This window comes from Coregonus clupeaformis, chromosome 17 (assembly GCF_020615455.1).
Source record: "Coregonus clupeaformis isolate EN_2021a chromosome 17, ASM2061545v1, whole genome shotgun sequence".
Taxonomy (NCBI): domain Eukaryota; kingdom Metazoa; phylum Chordata; class Actinopteri; order Salmoniformes; family Salmonidae; genus Coregonus; species Coregonus clupeaformis.
Window position 1 is genome coordinate 27954009 of NC_059208.1, and position 21175 is coordinate 27975183.

The 21175-nt window shown below is 46.4% G+C and overlaps 1 protein-coding gene across 1 annotated transcript; it reads right to left on the bottom strand.

Annotated features, from left to right (window-relative positions):
• Positions 1–1772: 1772 nt before the first annotated feature.
• LOC121542430 (E3 ubiquitin-protein ligase TRIM71-like) lies at positions 1773–14984 on the bottom strand. Its single transcript, XM_045226643.1, has 4 exons — positions 13298–14984; positions 7947–8114; positions 3557–3691; positions 1773–3398 (listed from the first exon to the last, which is right to left on the bottom strand). The coding sequence occupies exons 1-4, from the start codon at positions 14036–14038 to the stop codon at positions 1947–1949; spliced, it is 2496 nt and encodes an 831-aa protein (XP_045082578.1). The 5' UTR covers positions 14039–14984; the 3' UTR covers positions 1773–1946.
• Positions 14985–21175: the final 6191 nt, after the last annotated feature.

Genomic DNA, 21175 nt, shown 5'->3' on the forward strand with positions numbered 1-21175 from the left:
AGAACTGCTTTAACTCAGTGACGTGTGGGTGTTTATGAAATAAATGTCCTTACTGTGGAATGCAGAGTTTTGTTTTCGCCAGGCATTACTGGAACCATGTCGTCCAAAAAGTTATACTTTTGAATCATCTGTCCATAGAACGTTCTTCCAAGAGTCTTGATGATCATCCAGGTGCTTTTTGGCAAACTTGAGTCAACTTTTTGGACGAGATGTGTCCCATTATGCCTGGCGAAAACCAAACACTGCATTCCACAGTAAGAACATCATACCAAAGGTCAAGCATGGTGGTGATGGTGTGATGGTTTGGGGATGCTTTGCTGCCTCAGGACCTGGACGACTTGCCTTAATAGAAGGAACCATGAATTCTGCTCTGTATCAGAGAATTCTACAGGAGAATGTCAGACCATCCGTCTGTGAGCTGAAGCTGAAGCGCAGCTGGGTCATGCAGCAAGACAATGATCCAAAACACACAATGAAGTCTACATGAAAATTGCTAAAAAGCAACAAATTGAAAGTTTTGGAATGGCCTAGTCAAAGTCCAGACCTAATCCCAATTGAGATGTGGCAGGACTTGAAACGAGCAGTTCATGCTTGAAAACCCACGCGTCACTGAGTTAAAGCAGTTCTGCATGGAAGAGTGGGCCAAATTCCTCCACAGCGACGTGAGAGACTGATCAACAACTACAGGAAGCATTTGGTTGGAGTCATTGCAGCTAAAGGTGGCACAACCAGTTATTGAGTGTAAGGGGGCAATTACTTTTTCACACAGGGGAATTGGGTGTTGCATAACTTTGTTTATGAAATAAATATGTAATTGTTGTGTTATTTGTTCACTTATGTTCCCTTTATCTAATATTATGTTTTGGTTGAAGATCTGATAACATTCAGTATCACAAATATGCAAAAGTAGAGAAAATTAGAAAGGGGGCAAATACTTTTTCATAGCACTGTATATAGGGAATAAGGTGCCATTTGGGGCTCTGCCATACTATCAACCTGAGGACACTGGAGTTCTGAGGTACTATGTGGTCGTGACATGAGGTAAAAAGGTATGGAGGCAAATTTAAAAACAAAATGGAAAAACAGTTGCTAAGTTTATCAAAAATATCTGTCTCCATATGTATGTAGAATTGAGTCGTTATTATATTTTGTTCTCAGCAACATTCTGGGATTTCACATGCTTTATGTGCACAGTAACAATTAAAGAAAATGTGTGAGTGCTGTCTGTGCAAATATCAACGAAAATGTGCTTCATTTTAACTATACTTTTCTCTTGCATTGAGGTAGTTATTTGATCAAAACTCCACTGGCTAAATCTCTGCACCAAATAATAAAGGAGTATATTCATACACAGCTAAATGAGGTAGGTATGATGCAGTGGAAATCTTTCAAGAATGCAAGAAATTCCCTGAGAAAAATCAGAGAGAGATTGACGCACACATCAGGAGCAAAGACAACTAACGAGCCAGATACTGTCACAGAAGGCCTACTATAGGGTTCAATAAAAAAAAAAAAGAGCTAATGAATGCAGTACATGAACCAATGCAGTATTGGTTCATGTACTGCATTCATTTGCTCTTTTTTTAATTTATTTTTTATTGAACCTTTATTTAACTAGGCAAGTCAGTTAAGAACAAATTCTTATTTACAATGACGGCCTACACCGGCCAAACCCGGACAACGCTGGGCCAATTGTGCGCCGCCCTATGGGACTCCCAATCACGGCCGGTTGTGATACAGCCTGGAATCGAACCAGGGGGTCTGTAGTGACGCCTCAAGCACTGAGATGCAGTGCCTTAGATAGAGGTAATAACTGAGAGACAAGGTCAAGTTTCAATATTACTGGCTCCATTGGCTCAAAGACATTTGCATCTGATGGGTGTGTTTAAAAATCTCCTTCTCTTCAATGTTTCTTTCTTTGCAAACCAGCAGACAAACCGCCTAGCCTAGAACATAAGGATTCGGTTGTTTCCAAAGTCCACGGCAACAATCCTTCCGTCTGGAGTAACAGCTATACCCGACGGGCGATCCATCTGTCCAAAGCTGCTACCCTGAGTCCCCAACTTGCATAGGAAGTTACCGTTGGTTTCGAACACCTGGATCCGGTGGTTCCGGGAGTCGGCCACCACGATGCGGTCCTCCTGGTCCACTGCTACGCCCTGCGGCCGCAGGAACTGACCATTACCGGTTCCCTCTGATCCCAGGAAGCGGGCCGACTGGCAGTCCGACCGGATGATCAGCAGACGGTGGTTGTTGAAGTCTGTCACCACCAGGTGGCCCTCCTGAGTGAATGCCACGCCCCTGGGGGAGTCAAAGTGTTTCCATAGAGCCCCTTCGAAGCCGTACTTGTTGAGGAAGGTGCCGTCCTGCCTGAAGAGCTGGATGCGGTGGTTCCGGGTGTCTGAGACGAGGATCTTTCCCTCCAAGCTGACCGCCACGTCCCAGGGGTAGCTGAACTGACCGGCCTTGGTTCCCTTCTCCCCGAACTTGAGGAGGAACTGGCCTTCAAAGGTGAAGATCTGGATGCGGTGATTGTCCTTGTCGGCCACGATGATTCTCCTCTGGCCGTCGCAGGCCACCCCAGCTGGTCGGTCCAACTGGCCTGGTCTGGAGCCCAACGTACCAAACTTGTGGTGGAAGGAACCGCACGGCTTGAAGATCTGCACCCTGTTGTTGCTCCGGTCAGCTACGATTATGTAGCCCTCTTTGTCCACACACACCCCCCAGGGGCGACACAGCTGCCCGTCTCCGTCCCCCTCCCTGCCGAACGAGGCCACCGGCAGGGGGATACCTCCATAGCTGCGGCCAGACTTTACCAGCACTTTAAAGGGGCTGCCTTCGATGTGCCGGTTGCAGATAAGGACTGACACCAGATGTTCTCCCTCTACCTTGGGCAGGTAGCTGACCGTGTACGATCCGTTCTGGTGGTCGGACACCTCAGCGTTCAGCAGGTTACCATCTGGCGCCATCACCGCAGCTGACACACCATCCCCCCCAGACTGCCTGGGCTCTCCATCATGATCATACCCCACCACAGTGAAGGAGGCCTGCTTACCCTGCAAGCCCCGACAAAGCCCCTCTCCCTGGGCCTTGGTGAGGGGGGCGAAGGCCCCAGAGCTGACCAGACCCAGGGACTGGATGGCGAGTAGCAGGGTCTGGTCGGGGGCGGTGAACATGATGCGGTCATCGTCCTGTGGTAGTAACAGCTCCCTGAGGGCCTTAAGCTCTGTGATCTGGATAAGTATGCTCTCTCTGGCCAGCAGCAGGTCCAGACTACTGCCCTTCTCTAGGACCTGGGCTACTGTAACGATGGTGCTGTCCAGCTTGGTCAGGTTCTGGTGCAGCTTCTCTAACTGGAGATAGAGGGACTTGGCTTTCACCTGATGGATCTTCTCAATCTTGAGAGAGAGAGAGAGAGAAATAAAAGATAGTTACACAGACCTGTTAGGCAGGGGTGAAGGTTTTGTAACACTGCTGAAATGTGTAAATGTACTGTACTGTGTACATGTACTGTAGGTCCTACAGTATGATACTACTTAGCACAAAACCAACTTACTTTCCACAGCAGCTCACACTCTCGTTCCTCCAGGGCCTTCTTATGACGCTGTGTGATGGCTTTGACCTCTGACTGGACCACCATGGCCTTCAGTTCCACCTGCTTGGAGATGGCCTGGGCTTTCTCAATGCTCAGCTGCAGGTAAATCATTAAGAAACGGCTTTAGTGTGGGAACAAAATGTAGCATGACCTTTGAATAGGACCTTTGAATGGTTCATTGACACATTATTCACAGGTTAAGTCTTGACAGGTTAAGATCTTTGAATAGTGACACATTGTTCCCAGACAGATACAGTAGGTCAGTGTTTCTCAACCTTTTTGCACCAGGGACCAGCAAGCTACTGAGTATTTTTTATTAATTTTTTGTAATTTAGCAGATGCTCTTATCCAGAGCAACTTACAGTTAGTGAGTGCATACATTTTCATACTGGGTATCATGAGTCTATGGTGTAAATTACTCCCCGCTCCTCCATATCAGTGGATGAAGTGATGAGTGACCTCTCAAAGTCCTTTCAGTATGAGGCCAGCTGGTTAGGTGAATGAAATACCTCAGACTGGCTCCAGTACTACTGATGGAGAGAGGCTGTTGACCCCAGGCCAACACAGCAGCTGTTTTACAGCCAGTAGTTGGACCTCATCATGAAGTCACCCCATATAGGCACCTCTGGTGGATATAGGGGTTAGAGCGCAAGCTCAGAACGTTAAGTTAAGACTGTGTTAAGATCTGCTACCAAAATGATTTATCAGCAGACAGACAGCCCTTTAACTGTTGGGAGAGTGAATACAGTGTATGCACTCATGACTAAGTTGCTTGGGATAAAAGCGTCTGCCTTGATATATAGTGTGACTGACTAGAATAAAAAAAAGGTTCAATTAACTTCTCACTAGGTTAAATTAACTTCTCACTAGGTTAAATTAACTTCTCACTAGGTTAAATTATCTTCTCACTAGGTTGGAGCTGACAACAGTCCTGATCCATCTCAGCAGGACTGAGCTCAACCAATGGAATGAGGGGTACTACCAGGGTGGTGGTGTCAATCAGAGAGGAAGCACCAATGACGTCATCTATAGGGGGTAACAAATCCCAGGTCAGAGGTTAAGGGGGTGGACAGAGAGACATGAGGCGAATGAGATTATGGTGTTTTAATGCAACCCTTTAGGCCAAGGCTCTTCTACCTTTCAGGACAGAGTTCTACAGCTCAGGCTTTGTTTCATTCAAGCCCATGAATAGAATAGAATAGAATAGAATAGAATATGCCATTTAGCAGACGCTTTTATCCAAAGCGACTTACAGTCATGTGCGCATACATTTTTACGTATGGGTGGTCCCGGGGATCGAACCCACTACCCTGGCGTTACAAGCGCCATGCTCTACCAATTGAGCTACAGAGGACCATGAACATGTGTGCGTCCCAAATTGCACCTATTTCCTATGTAGTGCACTACTTTTGACCAGGGACAATCGGGAACAGGATGCCATTTGGGACACAGCCCATGAGATCTCTTCATAGGAGATAATGGATTATCAGGCTGGTCCTAGTCATAGCACAGCCTCTTCACAGGAGCTAAAAACCCTAAACCCTAGATTGAGTTAGCAGCATTTGGTGAAATAGGTCTTCAAGCTAAGTGAGCCTCAACTTCAACTGAGCATCACAAGACTGAAGGGGGTAAGGGGGGTGTGTGTTTTTCTATTGTGTTTTGAGAAAGGGGAGGGGCATACACATTTCATTGGCATGTAAGTGAGTTGGTTTGGGGGATATGGGAGAGGGAGGGGGGTGTATGGGGAGAGGGTGGGGGAAGGAAGCGTCTTCCTAGAATTCCTCTCCATTGTGGTCGTCCTTCTAAAGCCATCCCGTTCCCAACACCCTTCACTTTCTATTCACAGCTGGATGACACACCACCTGCCAGCCAGCCGGCTAAGGAGGAGTGGCCTAATGTTCTGAGTGGTTGTCTGCATCCCAAGTGACACCCTATACCCTTTATAGGGCTCTGGTCAAAAGTAGTGCACTATGTAGGGAACATGGTGCCATTTGGGACGCAGCCATGTTATTAGAGGGGGCTATAAATGGGCACTATGGCCTTCTTCTCCCTCTCTCTTCTCCCTCCTCTCCTACCCTCCCTCTCTCACCCTCACTCCTACCCTCCCTCTCTCTCTCCCTCTCTCTCTCCCTCTCTCTCTCCCTCTCTCTCTCCCTCTCTCTCTCCCTCTCTCCTCTCCTCCCTCTCCTCCCTCCCTACCTCCTCCCCCTCCCTCCTCCCTCCCTCCTCCCTCCTCCTCCCCCCCTCTCTCTCCCTCCCTCCTCCTCCCCCCTCTCTCCTTCCCTCCCTCTCTCGCCTACCCTCCCTCCCTCTCTCGCCTACCCTCCCTCTCCTACCTCTCTCCTCTCCTACCCTCCCTCCCTCTCTCCTCTCCTACCCTCCTCTCCTAACCTCCCGCTCTCCTCTCCCTATGAGGCTGTATTGATATAGAGGACACTAATGATCCATTCTGCTCCTGATGCCGTCAAGTCTCTGAATACAAACTGACAGAGCTGCTTAGTGGCCCACACATACACCAACGTAGAGTGTCCCTGCTGTATATCCCCCTATAGTGCCTAGTGGCCCACACACACACACCAACGTAGAGTGTCCCTGCTGTTTATCCCCCTAAAGTGCCTAGTGGCCCACACACACACCAACGTAGAGTGTCCCTGCTGTATATCCCCCTATAGTGCCTAGTGGCCCACATACACCAACGTAGAGTGTCCCTGCTGTTTATCCCCCTATAGTGCCTAGTGGCCCACACACACACCAATGTAGAGTGTCCCTGCTGTATATCCTCCTATAGTGCCTAGTGGCCCACATACACCAATGTAGAGTGTCCCTGCTGTATATCCCCCTATAGTGCCTAGTGGCCCACACACACACCAACGTAGAGTGTCCCTGCTCTATATCCCCCTATAGTGCCTAGTGACCCACACACACAACAACGTAGAGTGTCCCTGCTGTTTATACCCCTAAAGTGCCTAGTGGCCTACATACACACCAACGTAGAGTGTCCCTGCTGTATATCCTCCTATAGTGCCTAGTGGCCCACACACACACACCAACGTAGAATGTCCCTGCTGTTTATCCTCCTATAGTGCCTAGTGGCCCACACATACACCAACGTAGTGTCCCTGCTGTATATCCTCCTATAGTGCCTAGTGGCCCACACATACACCAACAGAGTGTCCCTGCTCTATATCCCCCTATAGTGCCTAGTGACCCACACACACAACAACGTAGAGTGTCCCTGCTGTTTATACCCCTAAAGTGCCTAGTGGCCTACATACACACCAACGTAGAATGTCCCTGCTGTTTATCCTCCTATAGTGCCTAGTGGCCCACACATACACCAACGTAGTGTCCCTGCTGTATATCCCCCTATAGTGCCTAGTGGCCCACACACACACCAACGTAGAATGTCCCTGCTGTTTATCCTCCTATAGTGCCTAGTGGCCCACACATACACCAACGTAGTGTCCCTGCTGTTCATCCCCCTATAGTGCCTAGTGGCCCACACATAAACCAACGTAGAGTGTCCCTGCTGTTTATCCCCCTATAGTGCCTAGTGGCCCACACACACACCAACATAGAATGTCCCTGCTGTTTATCCTCCTATAGTGCCTAGTGGCCCACACACACACCAACGTAGAGTGTCCCTGCTGTTTATCCCCCTATAGTGCCTAGTGGCCCACACATACACCAACGTAGAGTGTCCCTGCTGTTTATCTCCCTATAGTGCCTAGTGGCCCACACACACACCAACATAGAGTGTCTCTGCTGTATATCCCCCTATAGTGCCTAGTGGCCCACATACACACCAACGTAAAGTGTCCCTGCTGTATATCCCCCTATAGTGCCTAGTGGCCCACACATAAACCAACGTAGAGTGTCCCTGCTGTTTATCCCCCTATAGTGCCTAGTGGCCCACACACACACCAACGTAGAGTGTCCCTGCTGTATATCCCCCTATAGTGCCTAGTGGCCCACACATACACCAACGTAGAGTGTCCCTGCTGTTTATCCCCCTATAGTGCCTAGTGGCCCACACATACACCAACGTAGAGTGTCCCTGCTGTTTATCCCCCTATAGTGCCTAGTGGTCCACACACACCAACGTAAAGTGTCCCTGCTGTATATCCCCCTATATATCTTCTGATCACAAGGATGAAAACAAGGTCATTATATCCTCATTTAGAGACACCTCTATCTAAAGGGACAGAGACCAGGATCAAACCCACAAACCCAGTGTTGCCAACACCATACTAAAACCCAGTGGCAGTTGAGAGACGGATTTCTCGGATGGTCAGAGATGCGTCCCATTACCCACCTGTACAGTGTGCCTACCCTGCATCCCATTACCTACCTGTACAGTGTGCCTGCCCTGCCGGGCATCTGCCAGCAGCTGGATGGTGAGGGTCCTGGAGTCCTGCAGGGAATCCTGGAGGTAGCGGAGGCTGTGGCCTGAGTGACAACTCGCACTGCCCTCCCCACAGACGGGCACAGAGCACGTGTCACAGAAGAAATACAGAACCTGCAGAGGGACAGACACAGAAGCACACAGTCAGCAACAGAACAGTCATCCTCTCACATACAGCAACAACCAACCGCAGACAAAGTTTTATTGTTACATTCTGTACAGTATCTAACATGTTGACTGTCGGGTCCTGACGATTTAATAATAGTAACAATGACATTAAGCTACGGCTCTGCCTCAGTCTGCACAACGATGTACTGTACGGCATCACATACTCAGTGTTTTGGACACAGTCCTGTCTAAAGCAGAGTGAAAGAAAGAGTGAGGGGAAGAACGAAAGAAAGAGGGGAGGCAGGAGTGAAAGGGTAGAGCGTACAGGAAGAGGGGAGGCAGGAGTGAAAGGGTAGAGCGTACAGGAAGAGGGGAAGCAGGAGTGAAAGGGTAGAGCGTACAGGAAGAGGGGAAGCAGGAGTGAAAGGGTAGAGCGTACAGGGTTGGATGGAGAATGATGCAGGCCAAATCACCACATAATATAGGCCAATAAACAATTACATTGGTCAGTTGCCAAGAACATCAATATTTACAATACAGAGCCCCTAAAGACACGTTTATCTTAGATATGTGCCTATGTATTAGCACTAAAGTGCATGGATGCGTGGCACGTATCCAGAACTTCATTCAAGGACCATATAGTACATAGCTAGTACATGTCTCTATAGCAACCGTCATAATATGATTTGGTGCTGGTGTGGGGACATACTTCTCTGACGATACTAAGGCTTAATGCAGAGGTGAAGTTGTCAGAGTGTTTTCACAATGAGAGTTAATTTAGACTGGATACTCTTGAGTTCGTTCTGGAGATTCAGTATGAGAGCGAGTTTGTGTAGTCCACTCAGAACCACAAAGCCCTCATAAAATGATGGATCACTCAGCATGGGCCGGGGTACATAGCTCACCCATTGGCCCCTTCGCTCTTCCCAGTGAGCAATTTGAAAATGTCAACAGATCTATCCGACAGTAATCACTGAGGCAGATTAATCTCAATGAAATGACCAAATGAAGGAGTTTGGAGGTGCTTTCCTCTCCCCACCACACAGGCCAATCCATCAGTGGTGACTAATGCCTCTAACACAGCCTTCAACACTACGTTTTGGACTTTGGTAAGGGTTCTTTCGGCTGTTCGGCCACACAAAACATTTTTTCCTCGGACCACTAGGGGACCACTAGGTTGTGCTGTCTAAGGTGATATTCATCTGACTGACCAATATGCAATCACTCACTCACTGATGTTATGTAGTACCTGTCCCATGCCTCTGGCACAGAAATAATCCCCTTATCCTAGTGTGTGTGTGTGTGTGTAACTGTGTTTAAGAAAAAATACGATTAAAATAAGCCTAAAACTAAAACAGGTTGATTTAGTTTATTCCATGCAGGCTACATGGTTAAATATTGGCCCAAAATACTGGTATCTTTTTAGCCATTATCGTCCGATACCGATATGAAGGTCGATATATCGTACTAAATGCCTACTAGTGACGTCATCTTGGTATGAGCCCCTCCCTCCCTCCCGCCACTTCCGTTCCACCCCACCAGCTCAAATGGCTCTAGCGTCATTCACGCATTAGCGCAAATTGTCCTGGGTTTATACTGTATGTGGAGTTCCACGCATGATACTGAAGTTGATGGTTTGGGTTGGCATTTTAATGACAGATACAGTTCCCCAGTGCCAGGAAGAGGTGTACTCTAGGATTAGGCATCTCCTCGGAACACACGGCATAATACGGCTGGAAACATAGTATGATGTAACTTCACTAAACATAGCACATGCGTCCCAAATGGCACCCTATTCCCCATGACTGCCAGTAGAGAGGAGAGCAGAAAACCTCAGCCAAAAAACTACTACTAATAATAATAATAAATCTTTGTTATTCAAACGGTTATTACAGTGACCGTGATCATTTGGCTAGCCAATTACAATCATCCAAAATTCCATGACCGTTACAGTCCTAGTGTTGTGTTACCCTACCAGAGGTTGTGATCCTGTATCTATCAGCATCAGAGGGAGAGGGGAGGAATAGAGGCCTTTAAACACCAAACTGCCAACAGAAGTGGCCAAAGGTGACCCAAAGCTGGGGTAAAAGGAACCAAAGTCAGGATGCACTGGAACTTCTGTGGAACTGGACAGAGCTGTTATCACTTTCCAGTCCATATTATGGTATTTAATGTGTCTGAAGTAAAAAAAATAAAAAATAAAAAAGGGACTCAAACCATTCCTGGAATGGTGGACTTCAAAAACATCTGGAATTATGATTCATCGGAATCTCAGACAGTAAAATCAACTAAATTGTTGTTTCCTCGCTAGCCTGTAGATCCATGGGAAGAGAGAGAGAATATTGTAAAAATGCCAGAATTCCCACACGGGGCTGATGTAAAACACACACACAGAGCGTGGACCGTACAGATCAACACAACCCGGTGTTGCCCTTTCCGTGCTAATCCTGTTTCACAGAAGTCACACGTGGCCTAGAATGCTAAGAGCTGTACACACACACACACACACTGAAAACAGTGTGCACGACCACCGTATCAAGACAAATGGGGTGACCTCATTGGCTGCTTACGAGAAGACAAACAATATCAGCTCGGCCCCGGCAGAGAGTGTGTGTGTGTGTAAGAGGGGAGAAAGAGAGAATGCGTTCAGAGCACCATGACGGAGTGTGTATCACTAAAAAAAATGCCCAGCAGTGTTGGTTTGTGCGTCCTTCCAGTAACATGCATGACTTGATCTCTACGGCTCAGCCTCAGCAATAGAACACTACAAGCATATGCCAAGTCTTTCTGTGTGCAGATAGATGACTTCCAGTTCTGATACACTCACCAAAACTCCCAGGTTTTTTTCTACAATCCCGGTTGGAGCGTTCCTACATGTTCTACCTATTCCATCCAGATTCCAGTGATCTTCCAACCAGGATTTCTGGAAAAGTTTTTTGGGAAGTTCCTATAATTTCAGAACCCTAATAAGAACTGTGCCTCCTCATGGACTGACCATGAGCCAGAAACACATGAGACATTTCAGAGCCCATCGCTGTCTAGGAATAGGGCTTCCATCCAATCCCAGAGAGAGAGAGGGAGGACTGCTTTGATGCCATGCCAGACGTTACTTGTATATAAAATGATGAAAGAGCTTCCATGTGTGCCGTGTGTGTGTGTTTGGGGGGGGTCTGCTGAACTACCCTACAGCCCCCTCCCACACACACACACACACACACACACACACCCACAGGAGCCCCCTGGTTCATGGAAGAGTCTGAAGGAACTACCCAACTAAAGGGAAGTGTCCAAACGGAATGTCCACTCCAGAACCCGGAAGTTCCAGAACCAAAACCGATACCTGGCAGTCAAAACAAAAATACATTCATGGACACATCTCCCTTTGACAAGCACACGGATAGGTGTGCCCAACACTTCCACACAGCTGGGATTTTGTGTAGACCCATTCTGTTTCAAACAATGGTGATATTCCAGCTGTACAAAAATCTGGACTCAGCAGATGAAAAAATGTGACTCACACGCTGAGTGAATCACCCTTCTACTTTCCACTGTTCATCAGAAACACAATCTGCAGACGGTTCCAACTGCTTTCTTTATTTCCCTGGACTGGACTGGTGGACTGACTGCTCCACCTGTCTTCTTCATATAACAGTGTTAACTGTTCAGACATATGTTCCACTGACTCGCCGGCCACGCAGCCTGCCTGTTTTATGGCAACATCGAGTCCCAAATGGCACCCTATTCCCTTTGTAGTGCACTACTTTACCTTAGGGATCAAGTCAAAAGTAGTGCACTATATAGGGAATAGGGTGCAATTTGGGATGCATTCACAGAGTTATTTTGACTAGACATTGTTTTCATACTCCCAATGAGAAGGCTGGGCCCCATTGTTAATGCCATGTCTGCTGATGTCTGGACTAGCAGGGAAACCAACCGTCCACTCTGTAATGTTAAAACTATTTTCAATATGGTCTACATCTGCGATGTTCATCCAACTTCAAAAACCACCTGAACTTGGAGGAATAGAGATGCATTAGAGAGAGAACTTTCCATGGGAATAAAAATAACAACAGATCTACAGTTTCTCTGGCTGGCTTCTAATTATGTTACATAAGAAGTCTATTGGTAATGCTGCCAGTCAGGCCTCCCTCCTCAGCCCTAGCGAAGACCGTTCCACATTCCTGATGAAGGTCTGGTCCTACCATAGGAGGAAAGGAACCCCTCTCTCTCTGACTGACAATAAGTTACATAAGGTATCGTAGTGAGTTGAGTTTCTAGTCAAAGTCTGGCGGGGGGAAATCAAAATGTTTTAACTAAAACTAGGTCCCCCCTATGTGCCCTGGTCAAAAGTAGTGTACTATTTAGGGAATAGGGTGCCATTTGGGATGCACACTATGTCGGAGGTGGCCAACTTTAACCCAACCTCCTTGTTGTGAAGGCTATTCAGATGCTGGATTTCCTTTCGCATTGCCCCACTACAGGGCAGGAATGTTCAACCATCTCACTGACCTGGTGCTACAACATTCTCTGTAACGTTCAACGTTCTCACCAGAGACTGTGGAGAGACTGTAGAGAGAATTGGTAGAAAATAGGGTGAAAAAATAGAGTCACATCATCAGCATGTCTCCCAGACGACTGCTCTGCTGAAGACTAACGTCATGATGTCATGGCATTCCGACTGGCCTTCCACTGAGTAAAGGCTTCCTGTGTGTTTCTCTGTTGGGAGCCTGCACACTTACACTTTCACACCACACACTGTCTGCACCGGAGTCAGGACAGGAGTGCATTGTCTCACGTCTGCATTGGCTCCTGGCAACTGCGTGACGTCTAGTGACGTGAGACAATGGACAGGAGTGAGGGACTGCACTGCTGCTTAGTCCAAGTACACCCCAGCAGAGACACTGCTCCAAAAACTCTCCAAATGTACATTTATATAATATATTATTTATCCATGACTTTGGTGTAATGAGACGGAGACTGTGAAATTGGTGTTATGAAACTGTGATATTGCTATGGACTGTCAAGCCCAAATGGTAGATCCCATTTGAGTTTGTCCAATAACACCCAAACCCACATTAGGCTTTGAAGAGGTGGTGGGCCAGACAGCCCCATCCTCCAATATCCTCTACTCTATCTGATGATGAAATTAAACAACATTACTGCTGTTAGACTCAGATGGACAAACTTACCGCATTGTCATGCTGCTGGCAGAAACTCAGCTTGTCCTGAAAGACAGGCAGCAGAGAGTAGCTCGACTGGAAGGAGGACTGGCTCAGAGTGGCAGTAGAAGTGTTGTTACAGTTGTTGGTTAGGTTCCCCAGGTGCTGGTGAAACAGACTCTCCACTAGTCTATCAATTAAATGGTCTTTGGTAAGCCGGACCCTTTGGTGTGCCTGTACACAGTTGTTACAAAGGTACTCCTGGCAGTCTCGGCAGTGAGAGGTAGCGGGGTTGCCCTCGTCGCAAGAGCTGCACAGGGGCTTTCTGCTGTGTCTGTGAGACAAGTTGTTGCCCCTGCTGCTGCTAACAGTATTGTTAATTTGCTCCTCAGACAAATTTACCATGGCATCCAACAGGTTGCTAAATAAAAAGTTTGACGAGGGCAAGGTGTCTACTCCTGATTCGGGCATTAGAACCTTTTGGTCACATGTCGGGCACCGGAGTTTCAAGGGGTCTCCGGGGTTCCGCTGGCCCTCCAGACACTGCCTGCAGAAGGCATGGAGGCAGGGGAGGACGTGGAGCCTTCTGGAGGATGAGGTAGATGAGCTAGTTGAGGCATGAGACGAGGACGAGGAGGTAGACGAGTTGGAGGAGAGCGGAGCAGAGGAGCAGCACAGTTCTTTGCATAGGGGACATGTCTTCAAGTCAGGGAATGAAGCCATTTGCACGACTGCTTTGGAATAAGGGTCTTTAAACGCGCATTTAGACATAGCCTATGGTTTCCCTTGTAAATAGATGCAGTGCCGATGGACTAGATTCAATGTTTCAATTCGATGTTGCTCCTATTGTGTAAAATGTTATCCACTCACTGCCACCAAATAACATTTGTAACTGATTAAATAGGTCTGCACGTGAAGGACGTGCGTTTGAAGGAAATTAGCATGGCAGTCAACGTCAATGAAAGCTCTTTGGAATAGAAAACTTCAGGTCTTCCTTATTTGCATACATAATTCACATTTTACGCGTTTTGAGTATTGAAATTTGAGAGTAATTATAACTTAATATTAAAGTTGTATGTTCTTGTTTACTTCAATGTTGCGGGGAATAAACCAATATTGTGGCAAACATGAAATCCTCGGCAAGTCCCCGGCTCCGATTTTCCCCAAGCAGAGAACCGCCACTATCTGTTTTCGTTATCACTTCCTCTGTTCAATTACGCACAAACGTGTTTTAACAGTAAGTGTCCGTCCAATTATTCTAATCCACCATCAGAACTCTTTCAAATGTAGCCAACCATGCGCATCAAACAGAGACAGAGTCAGTCGAAGGCAATTAAATAACGATTCCATTTGATGTAGAAAGTTAGCTCGATACTTGCGCGCATAAGATCGAATAGCCTAACAGTTGTCGTACAGTCTCCCAAAAATGATTTGCTACTCTATGATACCTTCTCTGAACGAAATGCTCTCTGCGATGCATTCGTTGCGCATAATAAAAGGCTGCACTTTCTTGAGATCAAATGTACAGCGTTTTCTACTGGCTTCCCTTGACCATCCGCCAGCGCAGAATTAATCCATTCGTCCGGCGCCGTGAAGCGTTCCATGGAATGTGTTCATTTGCGCCCGTGTCCTTGTGCACGCTTCCACGCATGTTGAACCATACGTTATCTCAAGACGTACAACGTAGGTTTTACTATATATGTGTATTATGTGCCATGTAAGTTGCAAGGCGTGAGTTTCTCGTGTTTCTACTCCTGAGCATACTTCCGCCTCATCACATGGAAGGTGACTCGGGGAGGTTGTTGGATAGGGCTGGGCTGTTGTTGGATAGGGGGCTGGGCTGTTATCCGGTGGTTACATACTAGCGTGTCGCCCTATTCATGCAATTTTAACAGTAACATTTTAATCAGAAATGTTACAATATATATGCATTATGTCATGGAGTAGACCTCAAAGAGCAATTGTGCAAAAACAAGGACTCTATTTCAATATTTTAATTTAATGGAAAAAGTATAGACTGTGGCTTTAATTTTAGTTTGATTTGACACTTTTGAGAATATTCCATTGGTTCCATTGTACCAGGCAAACTAAATCAAACTTTCTCTCTGGCTTGTGTATTTAAAAAAAGCTAAAAACTAAATTATGTTTATTTAAATTGCAGTAGCCTAATACTAACGTTTTATCAAACAACTCTACTTTGAATGTGAACAAATAAATGTCTGATCATGATCGTATCCATTCATCCTGTCTCAGACTGAAAAGCAATACTTACTCATCCATGCCTCTGTGAATGCCATGCCATTGATGTTGTGCTAATGGTTCAGTCTCTCCTGGAATTGCGCGCCCACACCCACACCCACACACACACACACACACACACCCACACACACACACACACACGGCAGGGCAGGGCAGGGGAACCTCAGTGAGGTTTATCCTCCACATGTTAACGGTCCATTAAAGCAGTGGGATGCCAGCCTGAGTGACAGAGCTCTAAAGGGAACCTTTTGACCCCATTCTCCAGTCCTGGATTAGGAGCTGGCCCCGCCCAATCCTGCTCAGAGGAAAAACACAGGAGTGAGTGTAGGCTACTAGGGCTGGGGAAATATGAAAAGAAAGAGTCAGAGGGCCTCCCGAGTGGCGCAGCGCAGTACTTGAGCCGTCACTAGCGATGGGGGGCCGGGTGCCTGCAAGCTGACCTCGGTCGCCAGCTGGACAGTGTTTCCTCCGACACATTGGTGCGGCTGGCTTCTGGGTTAAGCGAGCAGTGTCAAGAAGCAGTGCGGCTTGGCAGGGTCATGTTTCGGAGGACGCATGGCTCTCGACCTTCACCTCTCCCGAGTCCGTAGGGGAGTTGCAGCGAAGGGACAAGACTGTAACTACCAATTGGATATCAACAAAAAGTGTGAAAAAAGTATTTAAAAAAATAAGAGTCAGGAATAGTCTATGTTGGAAATGGCCAAAAGTAATGTGGTCGTGTGTGTAACCAGCGGGACCTGAACCCAACATATTAATCAAGTCTCACACCTTTACCATGTCCACTGCATCTGTGTTGATGGATGGGTCAGCCAGCGTATTGACATGGATGTCTCCCTCCCTTGTGTCATATTAAACTTTGCAAATAAAACTAATTGAAAGACTGGGAGAACCAATAAAACATGGGAGTCACTTGAACACCAGTAATACTCCACCAAGCCCCAATCAATATCTTGAATGTCAAATGAAAAGTCATGGGTGGCTAAAAATGCTACATTTCCTCTTTATTTAGGTTGCTGGGCAAATAACTTGAATGTCCCTGCCTCCTTCAAAGTAGGAGGCAGGGGGCAACATTATCACAATGCCAGGATATACACTGCTCAAAAAAATAAAGGGAACACTAAAATAACACATCCTAGATCTGAATGAATGAAATAATCTTATGAAATACTTTTTTCTTTACATAGTTGAATGTGCTGACAACAAAATCACACAAAAATTATCAATGGAAATCAAATTGATCAACCCATGGAGGTCTGGATTTGGAGTCACCCTCAAAATTAAAGTGGAAAACCACACTACAGGCTGATCCAACTTTGATGTAATGTCCTTAAAACAAGTCAAAATGAGGCTCAGTAGTGTGTGTGGCCTCCACGTGCCTGTATGACCTCCCTACAACGCCTGGGCATGCTCCTGATGAGGTGGCGGATGGTCTCCTGAGGGATCTCCTCCCAGACCTGGACTAAAGCATCCGCCAACTCCTGGACAGTCTGTGGTGCAACGTGGCATTGGTGGATGGAGCGAGACATGATGTCCCAGATGTGCTCAATTGGATTCAGGTCTGGGGAACGGGCGGGCCAGTCCATAGCATCAATGCCTTCCTCTTGCAGGAACTGCTGACACACTCCAGCCACATGAGGTCTAGCATTGTCTTGCATTAGGAGGAACCCAGGGCCAACCGCACCAGCATATGGTCTCACAAGGGGTCTGAGGATCTCATCTCGGTACCTAATGGCAGTCAGGCTACCTCTGGCGAGCACATGGAGGGCTGTGCGGCCCCCAAAGAAATGCCACCCCACACCATGACTGACCCACCGCCAAACCGGTCATGCTGGAGGATGTTGCAGGCAGCAGAACGTTCTCCACGGCGTCTCCAGACTCTGTCACGTCTGTCACATGTGTTCAGTGTGAACCTGCTTTCATCTGTGAAGAGCACAGGGCGCCAGTGGCGAATTTGCCAATCTTGGTGTTCTCTGGCAAATGCCAAACGTCCTGCACGGTGTTGGGCTGTAAGCACAACCCCCACCTGTGGACGTCGGGCCCTCATACCACCCTCATGGAGTCTGTTTCTGACCATTTGAGCAGACACATGCCCATTTGTGGCCTGCTGGAGGTCATTTTGCAGGGCTCTGGCAGTGCTCCTCCTGCTCCTCCTTGCACAAAGGCGGAGGTAGCAGTCCTGCTGCTGGGTTGTTGCCCTCCTACGGCCTCCTCCACGTCTCCTGATGTACTGGCCTGTCTCCTGGTAGCGCCTCCATGCTCTGGACACTACGCTGACAGACACAGCAAACCTTGCCACAGCTCACATTGATGTGCCATCCTGGATGAGCTGCACTACCTGAGCCACTTGTGTGGGTTGTAGACTCCGTCTCATGCTACCACTAGAGTGAAAGCACTGCCAGCATTCAAAAGTGACCAAAACATCAGCCAGGAAGCATAGGAACTGAGAAGTGGTCTGTGGTCACCACCTGCAAAACCAGTCCTTTATTGGGGGTGTCTTGCTAATTGCCTATAATTTCCACCTGTTGTCTATTCCATTTGCACAACAGCATGTGAAATGTATTGTCAATCAGTGTTGCTTCCTAAGTGGACAGTTTGATTTCACAGAAGTGTGATTGACTTGGAGTTACATTGTGTTGTTTAAGTGTCTTTATTTTTTTGAGCAGTGTATTTTCTGGTTCCAAAAGGAAGCAAAAGGACACTGGGAAAGAGACTACAATAGAGTGATCAGAAACATTCCATTCAGAACCAACAAGATGATCTACTTTGAAGGAGGCAGGGACATTCAAGTTATTTGCCCAGCGACCTAAATAAGAGGAAAGGTAGCATTTTTGTCTACCCCTTACTTTTCATTTGACATGTAAGATATTCATGGCCCTTGTTATTTTACAGAATAACGGCCAACTTTCTTGCACTTGATTGAAACCTTTCCCACAGTCACAAGAGGGCCAAACGCTGGTCAGGTCACCGCCTCTTGTCATGATCAAATGGGGTAATTGATAGTGAACGCTCCCCTCCCAACTCTGTGAAAATGCATTAGAGCAGTGGAGGTATGGTAATAACAGTGAGTTAGAGCTAGCCTAGTTGCTGTCTCTGTTCAGTTATTACATTCGACTCCTTGCCACTCCTGTCATTTGCCAAAGACAGGAGTGGCAAGGAGTGGAATGTTAGCTATAATGACTGGTACCCAGACTACATTAGAGCAGGGGAGGTATGCTAACAACAGTGGGAGCTCAGGTATCAATCATTAAAGGCTTTCTTGTTTTAGAACAGTCTGATTTAGCGTCATAATCTCCATGGCTTTATGGCAACACACTCAAACTCAGAGGGGGTTCCTCTCTAACTAGGAGGAAGTGGCTGATCAGGATCAGCTTGCCATAAACCAACCAAACCCATATCCGGCACAATGAAGGGGCAGGAAGACTAAAACGAACACTGCTCAAAGGCCAACCCCATGCCAGGTGGGACAGAACCTCCCCTGTCTATTAATCTCTCCTAAAAAACAGGGATTTACTCTGTGATAATATCCATCCCCCCCTGCCTCAGGGTACGTCCCAATTGGCACCCTATTCCCTCGATAGTGCACTACTTTTGACGGTCCCTGAATCTAGGCGCTGGAAAATGGCTAAATTCTCTAAGATGACATTGGAGGCGGCTTATGGTAGAGAAATTAATATTCAATTCTCTGGCAACAGCTCTGGTGGACATTCCTGCAGTCAGCATGCCAATTGCACGCTCCCTCAGAACTTGAGACATCTTTGGCATTGTGTTGTGTGACAAAACTGCACATTTTAGAGTGGCCTTTTATTGTCCCCAGCACAAGGTGAACCTGTGTAATGATCGTGCCTCTTGATATGCCACACCTGTCAGGTGGATGGATTATCTTGGCAAAGGAGAAATGCTCACTAACAGGGATGTAAACAAAATTGTTCACAAAATTTGAGCGAAATAAGCTTTTTGTGCATATGGGATCTTTTATTTCAGCTCATGAAACCAACACTTTACATGTTGCGTTTATATTTTTGTTCAGTGTATATGGTTTTGGCTTAGTATACAGAGGAGGAAGGGACTCCAATAGTCCAATTCAACAAACATTTATCACTCAGGGAGAGTGAGAGAGACATCCACATGTTCGTATAGAGTTTATGAATGGGTGTGTTTGGATCAAATTGGGTTTCGACAACCGTTCAGCACAGAGCCGATTCGGGGTCGAGTCAGTCAGCTCTGCAACAAGTTACAACATACACTTTGAGGGACAAGGGAAAACAAACAAGAATGCTGAAAATAGTGTTAATCAATCGAGCAATAGTAATAACATGTCATTTAGCAGACAATAAATTATATTTGACTAAATAAATGTCCTATTTTCTCCCAACGCTTGAAATCACTTGCTTTATTTTAGCAGCGCTTTATTCTGTGGTTTTGTGTTAAGTTAACAAGAGGTTAAAACAAACATATTAATCATTATTGTTCCCAGCTGTCTCTCGACATTACATTAACAAGTATTCTAACTGGTCAGGTAACTGATGCAAAATACAGTTAGTATTACTTGATCTTACAGTATAAAGTCTCCATTCCATTTGACTGTCGCGTCGCCCGAGCTGCATCAGGGCAGTCAACTCCACTTCCAGTACCATAGTTCTTCTAATAGCTGTTGTTCATTTCACAGTCAAGGTCAACCTACAGTAATGTCATGTAATGTAATATTTTAAATGGTATATAACTGCCTTAATGTTGCTGACCCCAGGAAGAGTAGCTGCTGCCTTGGTAGCAGCTAATGGGGATCCTTATTAAATACAAAAATACAAATACAGTTTCTGGTCAGTGGTCTACTGTATGTATCAAACATCAGGTCCCCCCTGTCCATGTAATGTTTTTTATTGTGATCTAAAAGGCTAAACTGATCCTAAATCAGCAATCCTTCTCTGAGGAACACCAGATCATCAAATCTCACTTGGAAGAACACATCATTACAAAAACCAATGAACCCGATATTGAGTTTAGTGAAAGGGCTCCATCTAGTGGAGAGTTTAAACACTGCAGCCGTATATGATGTGTTCCGTTTGATCATCGTATGAGACACTAATATTGAGGCGTTTATTTTTTTTTGCACTTTCTTTTGTGATAGCAAAGTGTGTTTCTGTACAGTTTAAAGTGAAGTGTAACACATTTGAATACGTGTTAAATTTGTCTTCGTAGATTGTCTCGGAAATAATACTCCACAAAATGTTCATTAAAATAACACAATCAATAAAAAGTGTTACATTAACATCATCTTGTTCTCTTCCCTCATACACGTCATAATACAAATAAAAATACTATTACTCTGTGTTGGTTTCTTCACTGAACACTGACTTCAAGCTAGCTAATTTCCCCCCCAACATCAGACACCCCCTAACTTCGGACACTCTCTAGCGGTTGGAGGACTAAATCACCTCGAGTTCAACATTTAAATGGATTGGAAAATAACCATATGTTTTGCGACTAAAACTTTGATGGCTTGATCACAAGATAACACTGTTGAAGGTAATAGATTTCTTAAACGCTGTTGAGTATGCCGATAATACGGGGTTCCACGCTAACTCTATTGCACCAGCCTGCTCTGGCTGACCTTTTCACGCTACTGAGCCGAGCCAAGCCAATCTGAGCTTT